Source organism: Trichoderma camerunense, assembly GCF_050948025.1.
Source record: "Trichoderma camerunense strain CBS 138272 chromosome Unknown V8C40scaffold_20, whole genome shotgun sequence".
Taxonomy (NCBI): domain Eukaryota; kingdom Fungi; phylum Ascomycota; class Sordariomycetes; order Hypocreales; family Hypocreaceae; genus Trichoderma; species Trichoderma camerunense.
In genome coordinates this window covers 310,210-323,102 of record NW_028145350.1, presented here as the reverse complement: position 1 = coordinate 323,102, position 12,893 = coordinate 310,210, and the positions used below count along the sequence as shown (strand labels likewise).

At 45.0% G+C, this 12,893-nt stretch overlaps 6 protein-coding genes across 6 annotated transcripts; 2 read left to right on the top strand and 4 right to left on the bottom strand.

Moving 5' to 3' along the window:
- Nucleotides 1-204: 204 nt before the first annotated feature.
- V8C40DRAFT_255242 (P-loop containing nucleoside triphosphate hydrolase protein) lies at nucleotides 205-2,805 on the top strand. Its single transcript, XM_083218008.1, has 3 exons — nucleotides 205-2,228; nucleotides 2,289-2,529; nucleotides 2,582-2,805. Exons 1-3 carry the CDS (start codon nucleotides 366-368, stop codon nucleotides 2,686-2,688), a joined length of 2,211 nt encoding a protein of 736 aa, XP_083068912.1. The 5' UTR covers nucleotides 205-365; the 3' UTR covers nucleotides 2,689-2,805.
- Nucleotides 2,806-3,530: 725 nt separating this feature from the next.
- Nucleotides 3,531-6,699, bottom strand: V8C40DRAFT_108178 (XFP N-terminal domain-containing protein). The gene is made up of 6 exons (XM_083210751.1): nucleotides 6,389-6,699; nucleotides 6,250-6,324; nucleotides 5,959-6,196; nucleotides 5,751-5,903; nucleotides 3,945-5,698; nucleotides 3,531-3,892 (listed from the first exon to the last, which is right to left on the bottom strand). The coding sequence occupies exons 1-6, from the start codon at nucleotides 6,549-6,551 to the stop codon at nucleotides 3,846-3,848; spliced, it is 2,430 nt and encodes an 809-aa protein (XP_083068911.1). The 5' UTR covers nucleotides 6,552-6,699; the 3' UTR covers nucleotides 3,531-3,845.
- Nucleotides 6,700-7,365: 666 nt separating this feature from the next.
- On the bottom strand, nucleotides 7,366-7,794 carry V8C40DRAFT_269814 (uncharacterized protein; the record flags this gene model as incomplete). The annotated part of the gene is made up of 1 exon (XM_083220128.1): nucleotides 7,366-7,794. One exon carries the CDS (start codon nucleotides 7,792-7,794, stop codon nucleotides 7,366-7,368), a length of 429 nt encoding a protein of 142 aa, XP_083068910.1.
- Nucleotides 7,795-8,302: 508 nt separating this feature from the next.
- V8C40DRAFT_269813 (uncharacterized protein) lies at nucleotides 8,303-8,917 on the bottom strand (the record flags this gene model as incomplete). Its single annotated transcript, XM_083220127.1, has 2 exons — nucleotides 8,303-8,625; nucleotides 8,692-8,917. 2 exons carry the CDS (start codon nucleotides 8,915-8,917, stop codon nucleotides 8,303-8,305), a joined length of 549 nt encoding a protein of 182 aa, XP_083068909.1.
- A 1,112-nt stretch (nucleotides 8,918-10,029) lies between these two features.
- V8C40DRAFT_255239 (P-loop containing nucleoside triphosphate hydrolase protein) lies at nucleotides 10,030-10,938 on the top strand. The gene is made up of 2 exons (XM_083218007.1): nucleotides 10,030-10,347; nucleotides 10,409-10,938. The coding sequence occupies exons 1-2, from the start codon at nucleotides 10,174-10,176 to the stop codon at nucleotides 10,847-10,849; spliced, it is 615 nt and encodes a 204-aa protein (XP_083068908.1). The 5' UTR covers nucleotides 10,030-10,173; the 3' UTR covers nucleotides 10,850-10,938.
- Nucleotides 10,939-11,642: 704 nt separating this feature from the next.
- V8C40DRAFT_255237 (OBAP family protein) lies at nucleotides 11,643-12,876 on the bottom strand. The gene is made up of 4 exons (XM_083218006.1): nucleotides 12,661-12,876; nucleotides 12,499-12,604; nucleotides 11,992-12,429; nucleotides 11,643-11,935 (listed from the first exon to the last, which is right to left on the bottom strand). The coding sequence occupies exons 1-4, from the start codon at nucleotides 12,745-12,747 to the stop codon at nucleotides 11,865-11,867; spliced, it is 702 nt and encodes a 233-aa protein (XP_083068907.1). The 5' UTR covers nucleotides 12,748-12,876; the 3' UTR covers nucleotides 11,643-11,864.
- Nucleotides 12,877-12,893: the final 17 nt, after the last annotated feature.

The window sequence follows — 12,893 nt, the reverse complement described above, 5'->3', positions numbered from 1 at the left end:
ACAGAAACAATTAAATTAACTGTCTCATACTTTGTATGCGGCAGCATGCATATGGTGGCTGCCACTAACCGCATGGAATACTCCATATTAGATAGTGAATATGATGTCTTCACTGGCTATAATCCGCCCTTGCGGGGCAGTATTATATCACGTAGCCCAATTGGATTGCCGCGGCTGTGAATCGAGCCATGCGGGAGGCCCATTGGGAGGTCTACGGGGAGGCCTACAACATATCTGCGGATAGTTAGGAAATAACAATGATTTGTTACGGTTGAATTTTGCATATAAAGCTCTCAGATTCATGCTACCGATCTGATTTAGGATCACCGTAGCCATCTCTTCTTTCAGTGCCTAGCAGACTCATCATGGTCCTGACACAGCTTGCATCTGCAAACCTGGAAGGGCTCTGCTCTAAAGAGCAGCTTGAGCTCCTCAATACAATCGATTCGTTGCGATCTCAAGGCGTCAGTCATTACATCTCCTTGCCCCAGATAATTGTATGTGGTGACCAGTCCTCTGGCAAAAGTTCCGTCCTTGAAGCCATCTCTGGTGTCTCGTTCCCAGTCAGCACTGGGCTCTGCACGCGCTTTCCAACAGAACTTATCCTTCGAACGGCATCACATACTTCAGTCAAGGTCTCTATCATCCCACACCTGCTACACAAACGAGACAAGAAAGACGCTTCGTCGGATTTCCATGAACAGCTAGATTCAGTTCAACAATTACCAGACTTGATCGAAAATGCTAAGGCATACATGGGAATAAAGACTCTTGGCAAGGCATTCTCTAATGATGTGCTTCGCATCGAGATTAGCGGGCCAGATCGCCCGCATCTCACCATTGTTGACCTGCCGGGATTGATCCATTCTGAGACCAAGAATCAATCGGCGTCCGACGTTCATCTCATTACGCAAATCGTCAAGAGCTTCATGTCAAAGCAGCGAAGCATTATCCTCGCTGTTATATCTGCAAAGAATGACTATGCCAACCAAATCGTCTTGAAGCTTGCCCGTGATACAGATCCAAGAGGGCTACGTACACTTGGTATCATCACCAAACCTGATACTCTTGCTGCTGATTCCACAAGCGAGAAAAGCTACATCTCCCTTGCCAAGAATTTGGATGTAGTATTTCGTCTTGGGTGGCATGTACTCAGGAACAGAGATACAGATGCAGACAAATGGACTCTGGCGCAGCGCGATGTACAAGAGAAAGAATTCTTCTCCAAGAGCGCTTGGTCAGCCTTACCCGAGTCATCTCTTGGTATTGTATCTCTGCGAAGCCGATTGAGTAAACTATTGTTACATCAAATTGCTTCTGAGCTACCAAGCTTGATGGATGAGATTTCCCAGGAGATTGAAGGTTGTGAGACGGAATTGGGGAGATTTGGCCAGCCTCGCATAACCGCACAAGAGCAGCGGATCTATATGATCCAAATCAGCCAATCATTCCAGTCTCTCATGCAGGCCGCTGTCGATGGCACATATACCGATCCTTTTTTCAGCGACTCTGAAACGAAATCAGGCTATGACAAGAGAATTCGTGCGCTTATTCAAAATCTCAGCCGCGACTTTGCTAAAGAAATGGAAGATAAGGGCCGGTTTTATAAGACTGTGGACTCTCACAAGAAGGGTGAAAAGTCTAGTGGCCACACGTTGTTGACAAGAACTGAGTTTGTGGATAAAGTCGTCGACATGATGGCCCACAGACGTGGCCGAGAGCTGCCTAATTCCTTCAGCCCAGCAGTTGTCACGGATTTGTTCCGCGAGCAGTCCAAACCATGGCAGGCCATTGTCAATCGCCATGTAAACAAAGTCTGGGAAGCAGCTCGAGTGTTTGTCGATCATTTAATCTCGCACATCTCTGATTCAGAGACAAGTGACGCAATTATGGACGCAGTTGTGAGGCCCAAGATGAAAGCAATACTGGCCAATCTCCTCGATAAGACTACAATCTTACTCCAGTTATATCGAGATGATCATCCCATCACCTACAACAGTGATTTTGGCGAGGCTCTTCAGAAAATCCGCATCAAACGATACTCTTCGCAGATGGATGAAGTTCTGCAAAGACACTTTTCGAGTGGTTCTCTTGACAGCACCAGTTCACATGTGAGCGCATATATTAATTTCGTAAGTCTGAAGCAGGAATTGGCACAGTGCAATGAGCCCGATTTGTATCGTTGGAGTGCTGCCGAAGCGCTTGATAGTGCCGAGGCATATTATGAAGTAAGTTTGCAAATCTTAGCAGGTACATGGGTCGATCAACGAAATTAACATTTTTTGTAGATAGCGTTTAGACGCCTTATTGACGAAATCTCGATTCAAGTCATTGAAACAGGCTTAGTTGCTGAAATCCGTGAGATCTTGAGTCCTCTGGCTGTGGCATACATGGATGAGGACGAAATGGAGGCCATTGTCGGCGAGAAGGAAAGCATTCGTGAAGAACGCAAGAAGTTGGAAACCAAGCTGAAGCTTCTTCATGCTGGCTCTGAGACATGCAAGAAGTTTTCTGGATTTCGAGCCTTGGGTATGCACATCTCCTAGACGTCTTGATCTTGACTAATTGTGGCCAACTGTAGTGTTTAATGATAGCAACGAGGATGCTAATGTTCCTGTTCCCATTGTGGCGAGGCATCAGAGAAGTGTTTGGTCTCCGGTATCTACTCCGGAGGACCTGGAGGAGTGAGAACTTGGGCCTCTAGGTCATGTCAAAAATAGGGGGTTTTGAATAGCAAAAAAGAGGATAAGTCTCATCAAATTGATAACTGTGTAGCTTCGTTTCCAACAATTTACCAACGATTACTACTTCAAATTTGCTAAGACAAGTTCTATGGCAGATGTCGTTTCACGATACTCCTACCTGTTGTGTAATTTGTGAAGAATAATAATGTTCCGCCTAGTGAGGTATTCGGTGCCTTTCTCACGCCCTGACGGCTCAGCAAGATGGGGCCAATACCGCCATACGAGCTCAACTACACACTAATACAATTGTAAAGCGTCCGGTTTACACAATGACGATACTGAGACATTATTAAAACCGAAATATTACGTACATGCATTTCGTTTGGACTTCAATTCCTGGATGAGGGAACTAAATTGGATCTCCTAACAGGTACCTATGGATATTTTATTCAATGCCTCAACTGTTTCCAAGAAATCTACATACTTTAAATGAACGTGGTCGAAATATTGCAGTAATTATTTCATCTATAATCTGGTGACGCAATTGGTCATACACTAATTGCTCACTCCATCTTCAGTATTGATACGCATATAAAATCACTATGACAATAATCTTACATCATAAATTTCTAACTCCCGTTTAGCAAAGATAAATGGAACGTGTCCATTTCACTGAATTAGCAATTAATTCTCCATCTTCAGTAAGAATTATTGCTTTGACTCTCAGAAGACTAAAATGGCACCGAATGCACAAGACAAGGAAGGGAAGCCAATTAAAGAAGGCGACGAAGTCTGGACTCCAATTCGAGGCGGAAAACGACAAGGAGAAGTAGAGAAAATTGTATACACAGAAGAAGAAGCAAAATCTCTCGGCGTGAAGAATCCACCAAAGGTATCTAGCGAGAGCAGCTAGCATAAATACTTTTAATGCATACGGCAAACGGGCTGACCAGATGCAGGTGGTATTCACTGATCAACATGGACATAGAGTCGCACACAATCCAGAGGCACTAAAGCATGTAGATGAATAAATTTACATAAATTGCGCTGATCACTATAAACTTCTTGGCATAGAAGCTTGGTGGGATGTCTATAGCAGTATATTGACCTTTCAGATCATATACAAAGAGATGTGCCTATGGTGGTGTAATGATGGCGCCTTTACGCCTCAGTCTTCGTAATATTTAGCTCGTAGATATCATCCGGATCTTGTTATAATGGTTAGTCTCGTTTACATTGCTCAAATACATTTCAACTCACCTTTTCCACATTCTCCAATGTACTCTTGTACTTTTGTCATTTCTTCGTTAATGCTTGACAAGAGACCCGATAGTTTTTCATGAATGGCATCGCTGTGCAGAGCTGCAGCATTTAATGCTCTTGAAGCCACATGAAATCGGCTGACATTGTTCACAAGCATCATGTCAAAAGGCGTCGTGGTGCTGCCCTCCTCTTTGTAGCCCTCTACTGTCATGCGATGCAACGCTGGGCGCCCAAAGAGAAGCCCCTGTAACTCTGTCGCGTAGCTATGATAGTTGAAACACACAGGCTTATCCAACGTGAATAGTTCTTCAAAGTCCTTTGGCTTGAGAGCATGTGGGTGGTGCGATTCGTGTGGTAAGACTAAAAGGTCGGTAACGTTGATAACTCTGACACGCAGCTCCGGCACAAGCTTGGCCAAAAGTTCTGCAGCTTTGATGACCTCAAACGTCACTTCGACGCCAATTCCAACGAGAACTACGTCTGGGTCCTCGCCGTCGTACGTGCTTGCGAATTTCCATATTGAGATGCCTCGTTTGCAGTGCTCCATTGCGTCCTCGGTGGAAAGGTAAATTGGTGTGGGCTGTTTAGACCCGATCATCAAGTTAACATAGTTTTTAGACTTGAGACAGTGGTGCAAGGTGCTGAGGAAGCAGTTCGCATCAGGGGGTAAGTAGACTCTTGCTGTTTCGGCCTTTAGGTTCAATACTGCGCCGATGAAGGACGGATTTTGATGTGAAAAGCCGTTGTGTTCTTGTCGCGCCCATGTACTGGTTTCAATGTAGTTGATGGAGCTCAAATCTCCTCTCCATGAAAGCTTGCGGCTTATCTTGGAGAACTTGGCATATTGAATCATCATGGTGTGAATGATTCCTAGGAATGACTCGTAGCTTGGGAAAATGGCAGTTCTTCCCGTCAAGGTATACCCTTGGAGGAACCCTTGACAACAATGCTCAGACAATATCTCAATGACACGGCCGCCTTGGGCACGGGAATACTGATCCCATTGGAAGTTTCGTCCCGAATGATCCAATACTGCACTGAGTTTGTTGCTTTCTAGTTCATCGGGTGAGAAGATGCGAAAGGTCTTCATGTTTTCCCTTGCCACGTTGTCGAGAAACTTGCCCGACTGTTCCATGCTGCTAGCTTGCTCAAATTTCTCAACTGCATGCGATTCCCAGTCTGGCAAATCGAGGCCGCGATAGCAATCGTACACAACTTTAACCTGACCTAGTCTCTTCTCCTCTTCTGGTGGCAGAATATCCAGGACATCTTGTGAAGGTTTCCCATCTGCCAGCAACTGATGCACCTCGTAACTCTTCAGCCAATCCTGCAAGATCTTAAGGTGATCTTCACTCTTGTTGGCCTTAGCCACGGGGACCTGATGTGCACGAAATGAGCCTTCAATAATCTCATTGTCCACCGTTCGAGGTCCTGACCATCCTTTGGGAGTCCGGAGGATAATCATCGGCCAACGAGGTTTCGTAATAGGACTGCCACTTCTCGCAGCCTCTTGGATCTTCTTGATCTCCGACAAGGCCCAGAACAACGCAGTGTGTACTTCGACATCTATAAGATCCAGGTCATCCACAATGCACACCTGATAGCCGTAACCTGAAAATAATAGGATCAGCTCTTTGTTGTCCATGCACCCAAATATGGTCCGTTCACTAATTTTAAATCCGTTAACGTGAAGAATGGGGATAACCGCTCCGGATTCTGCTGGGTCCAGGTATTTGATGGAATGCCATGCCCTAGTACCCGTTAGTAAAACGTAAGAGCATATATAACTTGTCTTGTGCGTACGCTGCTGTAGGGCCAGTCTCGGCCTCACCATCGCCAACAACACAGGTAACAATTAGGTCTGGATTATCCATTACTGCGCCAAAAGATACCGATAGCGCATATCCTAGTTCGCCGCCTTCATGAATACAACCTGGAGTTTCCGGGTTAATGTGACTTTAGGCATGTTAGGACTCGATAACTTTATTATATACGACTCCGGACGACATACCTCGGAAACCCTCTAGGGGTAGAGAACTTTGTAACTAGATTGTGCAGTCCTTCTTTATTAGTTGGGTATTTGTCTGGATAGAATCGTTCTAGTGAGCCTTCAAGCCACAGACAAGCCAATGCAGCAGGTGCTCCATGACCCGGTCCAATAACGAATAGCATGTCCACAGAACTATCGCGAATGAGAAGGTTCAAATGAGACCAGATGAGCACAAGCCCGGGACATGTCCCCCAATGCCCTTAAAATGGCAAGTCAACATTCGCACAGTTAGAAGGGTAGAGAGATGTTTACCTAAAAGCCGTGGCTTCACATCTTCCAGCCGGAGATCACGTTCTAGAAGGACATTGTCTTTGAGGAATATCATAGCTGTTAAGCTGTTAGCAATACGCGTATAGCAGCGTGCGTTCTGAAAGCTCTTCATTGTACGTACCGCTAGCGATATAGCATGCAGCCCGTTGGAATTCTCTTAGTGAGCACAAGTCATGGCTGTTCAATGGTGCCTTTGTCGGCTTTACAGCCAAATCTTCTGTTGAGGCCGGGAATTGGCTGGGCAAAGGAGGAGGGTTCGGTTGGTCGATAACTTCTCCAGCCATGTTGGTTTACTTTACGCAGCAGTGTGCTTTTTTCGGATGTTTAGTGAAGAGACTGGTGGTATTGCCAATCTGGCGACGATGTTGGTATTCATATCGCTGCTGGAATACAGGCACACTTTGTCCATTTCGGGCTTGTTGTGGAGATGCCTGCATAGTTGATTGCGACAATTGAATCACCCGTGATGGCGACATCACTCTGTCAGAATATCTTGGGACATGTTATCCATTGGCGACTTCATGACGTTAAGTGGACGTCATTCTATTCATCGCTTATCCAATGCTATCGCTATCGGTTCAAGGGTAACAGGATACTACACATGTTCTGAGAAGCAAAAAAGAAGCATATTCACATATGAAGTCCAGCATGTGCCTCTCAAGTAGATAATTTGGCTATGCTATGTTTATAAAAGTTCTCGTCTTATTTGGCTTTTTATTCATTCCCTACAGTACAGCTGAATCCAAGTGCTAAAGTAATGGTGATCATGACGTGTGCCTTGAGATCATTGTTACTTGCTGATCTGCAGCACTAAATCTGCACAAGGCACTATCACCAGTGGCCGACTGGGTCCAAGAAACACCCCATGTATGAAGGCAACTGGACATCGCTAAGGACTAACAGTTATCTATGTACATATAATCCTTGAGTGTACTGATTTGATTCAGAATGGTGTGAATTCCGTACACAGAAGCCATTTGACGTGCTATGCAAGAATCACAAAGATGCCCAACAATAAGGTTAGAAAGCCGATGAAGCAAAAGGTGTTCACCAAGACGCCATTTATTGATAAGTGACAACTTTTTTGTAACCGGCCAACTAGTGTTCTGAAGTATCGGCAGGGCCTTTCTTTGATGTAATTTCGGAGCCCATCTTGCTAATTCCCTTCGTATCATGATATCCTTCGTGATCCTGCCGACTAGCAGTTCCCTTGCCTCCACCGCTCAAGAGCGAAGTAGTATGCAATCTAAAATGATCCGACTTACTCGAGGCTTCGCCGCCGCCGACGCCGCCAGTAGGTAGCTGTACTTGGCCACCTTGAATATCTCTTTCGGATCCTGAAGGTGCTGCCGAACTGCTTGGGCCGCCAGTCATTCTGTTGCCGCCAACTCCTGCACTACCCAACCCGAGCTCGCGTGTTTCTTGAGCTTTGTTTCTCCGTAGTTGTGAGTTGTCTGTTTTTGATTCGTTTTTCCGTGTGGCATAGAAAATGACACCAAGCATGCTTACGCCGCCGATCATCGTCATTGTGAGCCTCTGTCTCGACATCTTGTAGTAGTGTGGAGGTGATTTTTGCTAGAAACTTTAAATAATCGGTACGACAATGATAATAATGAGTGTTACTCTAAATCGCATATTTGAGATTTTACGATCATATATAATATACTGATCCGTAGATAAAGTTTATTAGTCAGAGTGTGGTGTAGACAACAGCCCTCGATGACGCATAGTCGAAAGTGAAAGTTTAACAAAGACTGAATGATGCTATAGTGAGTAACCACTGACGTGAACGATTTCTAGCATTGTTCCATCGAAAAATAAAGCAGAGAGGCAGCGTCGTCAGCTACTAATACCTCTACTCTACATATTTACAGGGCGTTGGCTCTACATCAAAAGTATCTTAATTGCCGTGGTGAGGATTTGGAAAGAGTCGCGGGCTTGCATTCGCTATATATCGTCATTTGCATCTGCTGGTTATAAGTGAATGTCCTTGGCCAATGCCCATAAAATTCCACCCATTTCAAGATCACACAAGCTAGGCAATCCCATCCTTGATTGCCTTTAGCTGCTGTCGCCCATATATCCGTTGCTGATTTTCGAAAATTTGCAGATTCTTGACTATATGCCGTATCCGCCTTTGTTCTTTATCTTCCGTGTCCGTGTAATAGATAAATGTGCTGCTCTTTCGCCTTTTGCTATTACGCTTTTCTGTCTCTGGAGCTTGTGTACCATTCTTCCTGTCATCCTCTTTCTGTTCCGCTGTAGGAGTATCTGGAGGTCGTGGTGTTGGTGCTGTTGACCATGATGGATTGTCCGGCAGGTCATTGTCACAGCTAGGTTGCTCCCAGTATAGGTTTTCTGCCCATTGTTCAGCTTATATGTCTTTATACAAATCTTCATCTAGCTTATATGATGTCCTCGTACCAGATGAGTAAGGATCGACAAGCTCAGAGGGCTCGCTTTTTGAAGGCACGCATTGTTGGCCTGGATATGGGTCGGCAGGATCCGTCATTCTTCTCGGTTCGCTGTATCGATATCTCTCGTGCGTATTATGGTAGGCTGGCATATCTGAGCTAAACTCCGTATTCATCTGCGCCTTGGCCTGCTGAGTGACATTTCCTGTAGCCAGAGGCAACTCCCAGTCTTCCATTTGTGTTGGGGCAGATTCGGCCGATATAATCCAAATAGCTGTGTATCGTATGTTATTTGACACAAGTCCATGAAGCAATATGATAATGCTCGTAAAATTGAGCGCTATCGCGCGTTATTCCTTCTTTAATACATCGGCACGTATTCGATCTTGTGACAATTACAAGGGTTGCCGATGTAATAACGTGGCGCCCCCGATTCACGGATCTTGCGTTCCGTACGCCACGCACCCTTGGTACTAATGGAGGCGATATTGATGTGTCAGTGTCTTCTTGTGTCTGCACGCTCAAACATTCCGTTGCGTGAGGCTGCACACTGCGATGAACCCGATGCACTGGATGCGGCTTGCATTCACCAATCTATCACATTTGTGATACTCAGATTTGCTAGCTATGAAGGATTCCCCATGAGCTCATGGATAGATAATTGATACATCATACCCCAGATAATTCGTAGGCTTTTTGAAACACATTCGGCGGAATGTTCGATGTATGAGAGATCGTTCCTAAGATTGCCTCTCATAACGCAAGTGGCGACGGGTTGAGGCGCAGATTCCGTCATGTTTGAACCATGCCGGATATTCCCTCCGAACCAATCCAATCCAGCCATTTGAGGCCACCATTTAATTTATGGCAAAAGTATGAGAAATCGGTGAAAAGTTTCACTCAAATAAGGATGCGGATGAGTGTAGCCTCTTCCCAATCGGACTAGAAAGATAGATCGGCTACGATCGTTGCTAACCTTAAGCCCGACAAGCTTGTGAAGCGACAAATTCCAAACTCTATGTATCCAAGCGAAAAACATTTATTTGCTGGAGATAATCGCATTTGGACGGAATATTTAGCGTCGGGATCTATAATACGGTTAATGCTTGAAGAACAAAAAGTCGAAATGCTGTAACGTCTCACATGCGAGCTATTCTGCCCTTGAGGATCAAGTCTTGACGTCACGCTGAGCAATATGAATTTCAATACTTACGCCATAGCTACGTTTACCTATGTAGAGTAAGTCATCACAAAAGCTGAAAGAGCTCAAATGACAATAAGATATGCCCGCTCTCATATTGCCAATCACTTCCCACAGTGTAGCTTTGCGAGATGTAAGCAGGTTTACGATAAGATGACTGCCTAGTGTGAATCTACATAATATTTTCCGTATAATTGGTCTTTCTTTGGATTGCACGAAGAGGTGATTTCTTCATTCGTTGTTCCATAAAGCCGCTCTATTCTACTCCATTAATTCACAGCTGCTTCCCTAATGCTTGCCAGCGCCAACACGTCGTCCATAGACGACCATGAAGATGGTCTTCAAAGCGTGGGCAACGACGAGCCATGGATCTTGTTCGTCTCAGGACCTACCGGATCAGGCAAAAGTTCTGTTGCGAAATTTCTCGCCTCGAAATTACAAGCTCGTTTCTTAGAGGGCGATGATGTGCGTGTTTCATGAATTGACTTTTGATGACTAGAAACATGAGGCTGACGCCATCAAACAGCTGCATCCTAAAGCCAACATTGACAAAATGCATAGAGGAGAACCGTTGACAGACTCGGATCGCCAGGGGTGGCTTGAGGCAATCAATGAGCAAGCGTCATCATACAACAAGCATCCGTCCCAGCACCATCACATGATCATCACATGCTCTGCTTTGAAGCGAGCCCACAGGGATATTCTTAGAGAAAGCTGTCAACGAGCTGGTTATTCTCTGGTGCATTTCTTCTTTCTAGACGCACCGGAGTCTGAGCTGCACCGGAGAACAGAGGCCAGGAAAAACCATTTTGCAAAGGCGAATCTTGTTCACAGCCAATTCGATGTACTGGAGCGCCCGAGGATCGATGAATACGATGCTACGATTATCAGCGTAGTACCGCCGCTGGAGGAAGTGCAGAGTGAAGCACTAAAGGCTGTCACTCGACTTATTAACAAAGAACCATAAGTGCATTGCGCTCTATCTGACTCTTCTGCATTCACTCATCACAATGAGTAAGCATATTAGCATTTTAATATAACATCACGATTTATAACGAGAGCTACAAGGCCATACCATGATGTTTATATATTATATACGATCTATAGATTTGTCGCATTTTCATTGTGCAATGAAGCACCCGTGCTATGCCGCTCTAGCTCTGTCTTGACATGAGACGTCTATGTCTAGCCTTTTGCAATTGTATGTCTATAGTCTGGTCTTTCCTGGGTTGTCAGAATCTGTATTAAAATAAAGAAAACATCGACCTCCACATACCTAAAACACATCCGACTTTTATTATTGTTTTGTTTTCACGGTATCTTCTCTAGCAGCGGTGCGTAGGATATGTCAAGTTGTAATCCTCGGTCGCAGATGTCTATATCGCATCAATGTTGCCATACCCATGAAAAAGGTATTCGTAGTCGACTTCATGTTGTAGATCGATCAATACACATGAAGGGGGGATAACAGCACAGTGGAAGCCCCCGTTTCCTTACATCGATCTGGGGCTGTATTGAGCCTTAAATAAATTCTGATGGTCGGAATCGAAACTTAGGTGTCTTTTAGCGAAAATCGCACATGTTCTAGGATGTCTAGCTAACTAAAATATTAAGGGATTCCACCAATCCTTGTAAATGACGACGACATTCTCGAGTCAATGGTTCACTTATACATAATTCCTCATCACTACGCGACCAACGACAAGTCAGAGTACGTCGGCTCAACACTCTCCCAGCCACAGTCACTTTAATGACATCAAACATAGATAAAGTTTTATTCTTATTTAGTAGATCCCTTTGGTTAGATCCTTGAGCATGCTGGGCATATCCATTATGTCATTTTTGGTTAGTCAAACTACAGAGCAGGATCATGGACTCTGTTTCAACCCCGTCGGACAGTTTAATACTGCAACGTCCGTGTTATCAGATACAACCGACAATTCCAAATATTCGCCGATATCGAATTTACCGTCTGTCCGCCATCACTTCTGGTTATAACTCGGAGGCGTCTTATTCCCCCTCTCCCTCCAAGCATGCCAACAAGAATCCGCATCTAGGTGCTCACAGTTAGCCAACTCAATCCCACTAACATCCAACAAAGAAACTCACCTCCATGAATCTTCGGAGAAGGAATACTCTTCCTCGCCTCCCTCTTCTCCTTATAATTCGTCCCAAACCTCTCATCCCGCTCCTCCACCCTCCCAAAGTCCAAATGCCCATCACTCGTATAACTCATCATGAGCTGCGGCTCCCCCAGCGGAAGCTCATCACCCCTATCCGTCTGCCACAAATGATACGCCTTCCCATATAGCGTGATGATCTTCTCCATCTCCCTCTTCTCTGCTAATTCCCATGCTGCTTTGGGTACCATGCGGTTAGGCATTACTAGCATCCCCGATTTCACCTCGTATACATGGGAGTGCCATAGGCGGCGCTCATCAGCTGGTAGAGATTCATAGCGTTTCGGAGTGATCATGTACTCTATGCCTATGATCCGTGCATTGGGTTCCGCAGAGTCGTATAACACGCATTGACGAACCTCATCATCTATAATCAGTCAGTATGAGTACCTGTACCCTCATCCATTCAATTAATAGCTCCAAGTCTACTACGCACCCAATTGGCTGCAGTAGTGATTCGTTTCCACGGATCTCATAGGATCATTCGCATAAGCGTGGAACGCGTTAAGATGAGCACATATATTCTTAACCGGCTTAAAGTCCTATTTCTCTCTAGTCAGAACATTACTCACACCAAGATAATTCAAGTGAAAGCTACCTGCGTAAAGGATGCCGCACTCGAAAGCACAGTGTCTTCCTTAGGCAAAAGATCACCCGGCGCTTTGTCGTGTGCTTCCGAACCCATTTTCGGTATGTGTATTGCCTTCGAGTCCAATAGAATGCCGAGTTGTGATCACATGGAATGTTCAACTCAATTTGCTAGTGCAATTGGGAACTGATCTTGTCTATATATACAGATCACTGAAAAAGCTGGAGGAAGGGTGTTCATGA

Coding starts and splice junctions, on each gene's coding strand:
- V8C40DRAFT_255242 (XM_083218008.1), top strand. CDS start 366: ATGGTCCTGACACAGCTTGCATCTGCAAACCTGGAAGGGCTCTGCTCT. Junction 2,229..2,288: donor GTGCCGAGGCATATTATGAA/GTAAGTTTGCAA, acceptor CATTTTTTGTAG/ATAGCGTTTAGACGCCTTAT. Junction 2,530..2,581: donor TTCTGGATTTCGAGCCTTGG/GTATGCACATCT, acceptor GGCCAACTGTAG/TGTTTAATGATAGCAACGAG.
- V8C40DRAFT_108178 (XM_083210751.1), bottom strand. CDS start 6,551: ATGGCTGGAGAAGTTATCGACCAACCGAACCCTCCTCCTTTGCCCAGC. Junction 6,325..6,388: donor TGCATGCTATATCGCTAGCG/GTACGTACAATG, acceptor ACAGCTTAACAG/CTATGATATTCCTCAAAGAC. Junction 5,904..5,958: donor ACCCCTAGAGGGTTTCCGAG/GTATGTCGTCCG, acceptor ACATGCCTAAAG/TCACATTAACCCGGAAACTC.
- V8C40DRAFT_255239 (XM_083218007.1), top strand. CDS start 10,174: ATGCTTGCCAGCGCCAACACGTCGTCCATAGACGACCATGAAGATGGT. Junction 10,348..10,408: donor GTTTCTTAGAGGGCGATGAT/GTGCGTGTTTCA, acceptor GCCATCAAACAG/CTGCATCCTAAAGCCAACAT.
- V8C40DRAFT_255237 (XM_083218006.1), bottom strand. CDS start 12,747: ATGGGTTCGGAAGCACACGACAAAGCGCCGGGTGATCTTTTGCCTAAG. Junction 12,430..12,498: donor TCACTACTGCAGCCAATTGG/GTGCGTAGTAGA, acceptor GACTGATTATAG/ATGATGAGGTTCGTCAATGC. Junction 11,936..11,991: donor TTCTCCGAAGATTCATGGAG/GTGAGTTTCTTT, acceptor GTGAGCACCTAG/ATGCGGATTCTTGTTGGCAT.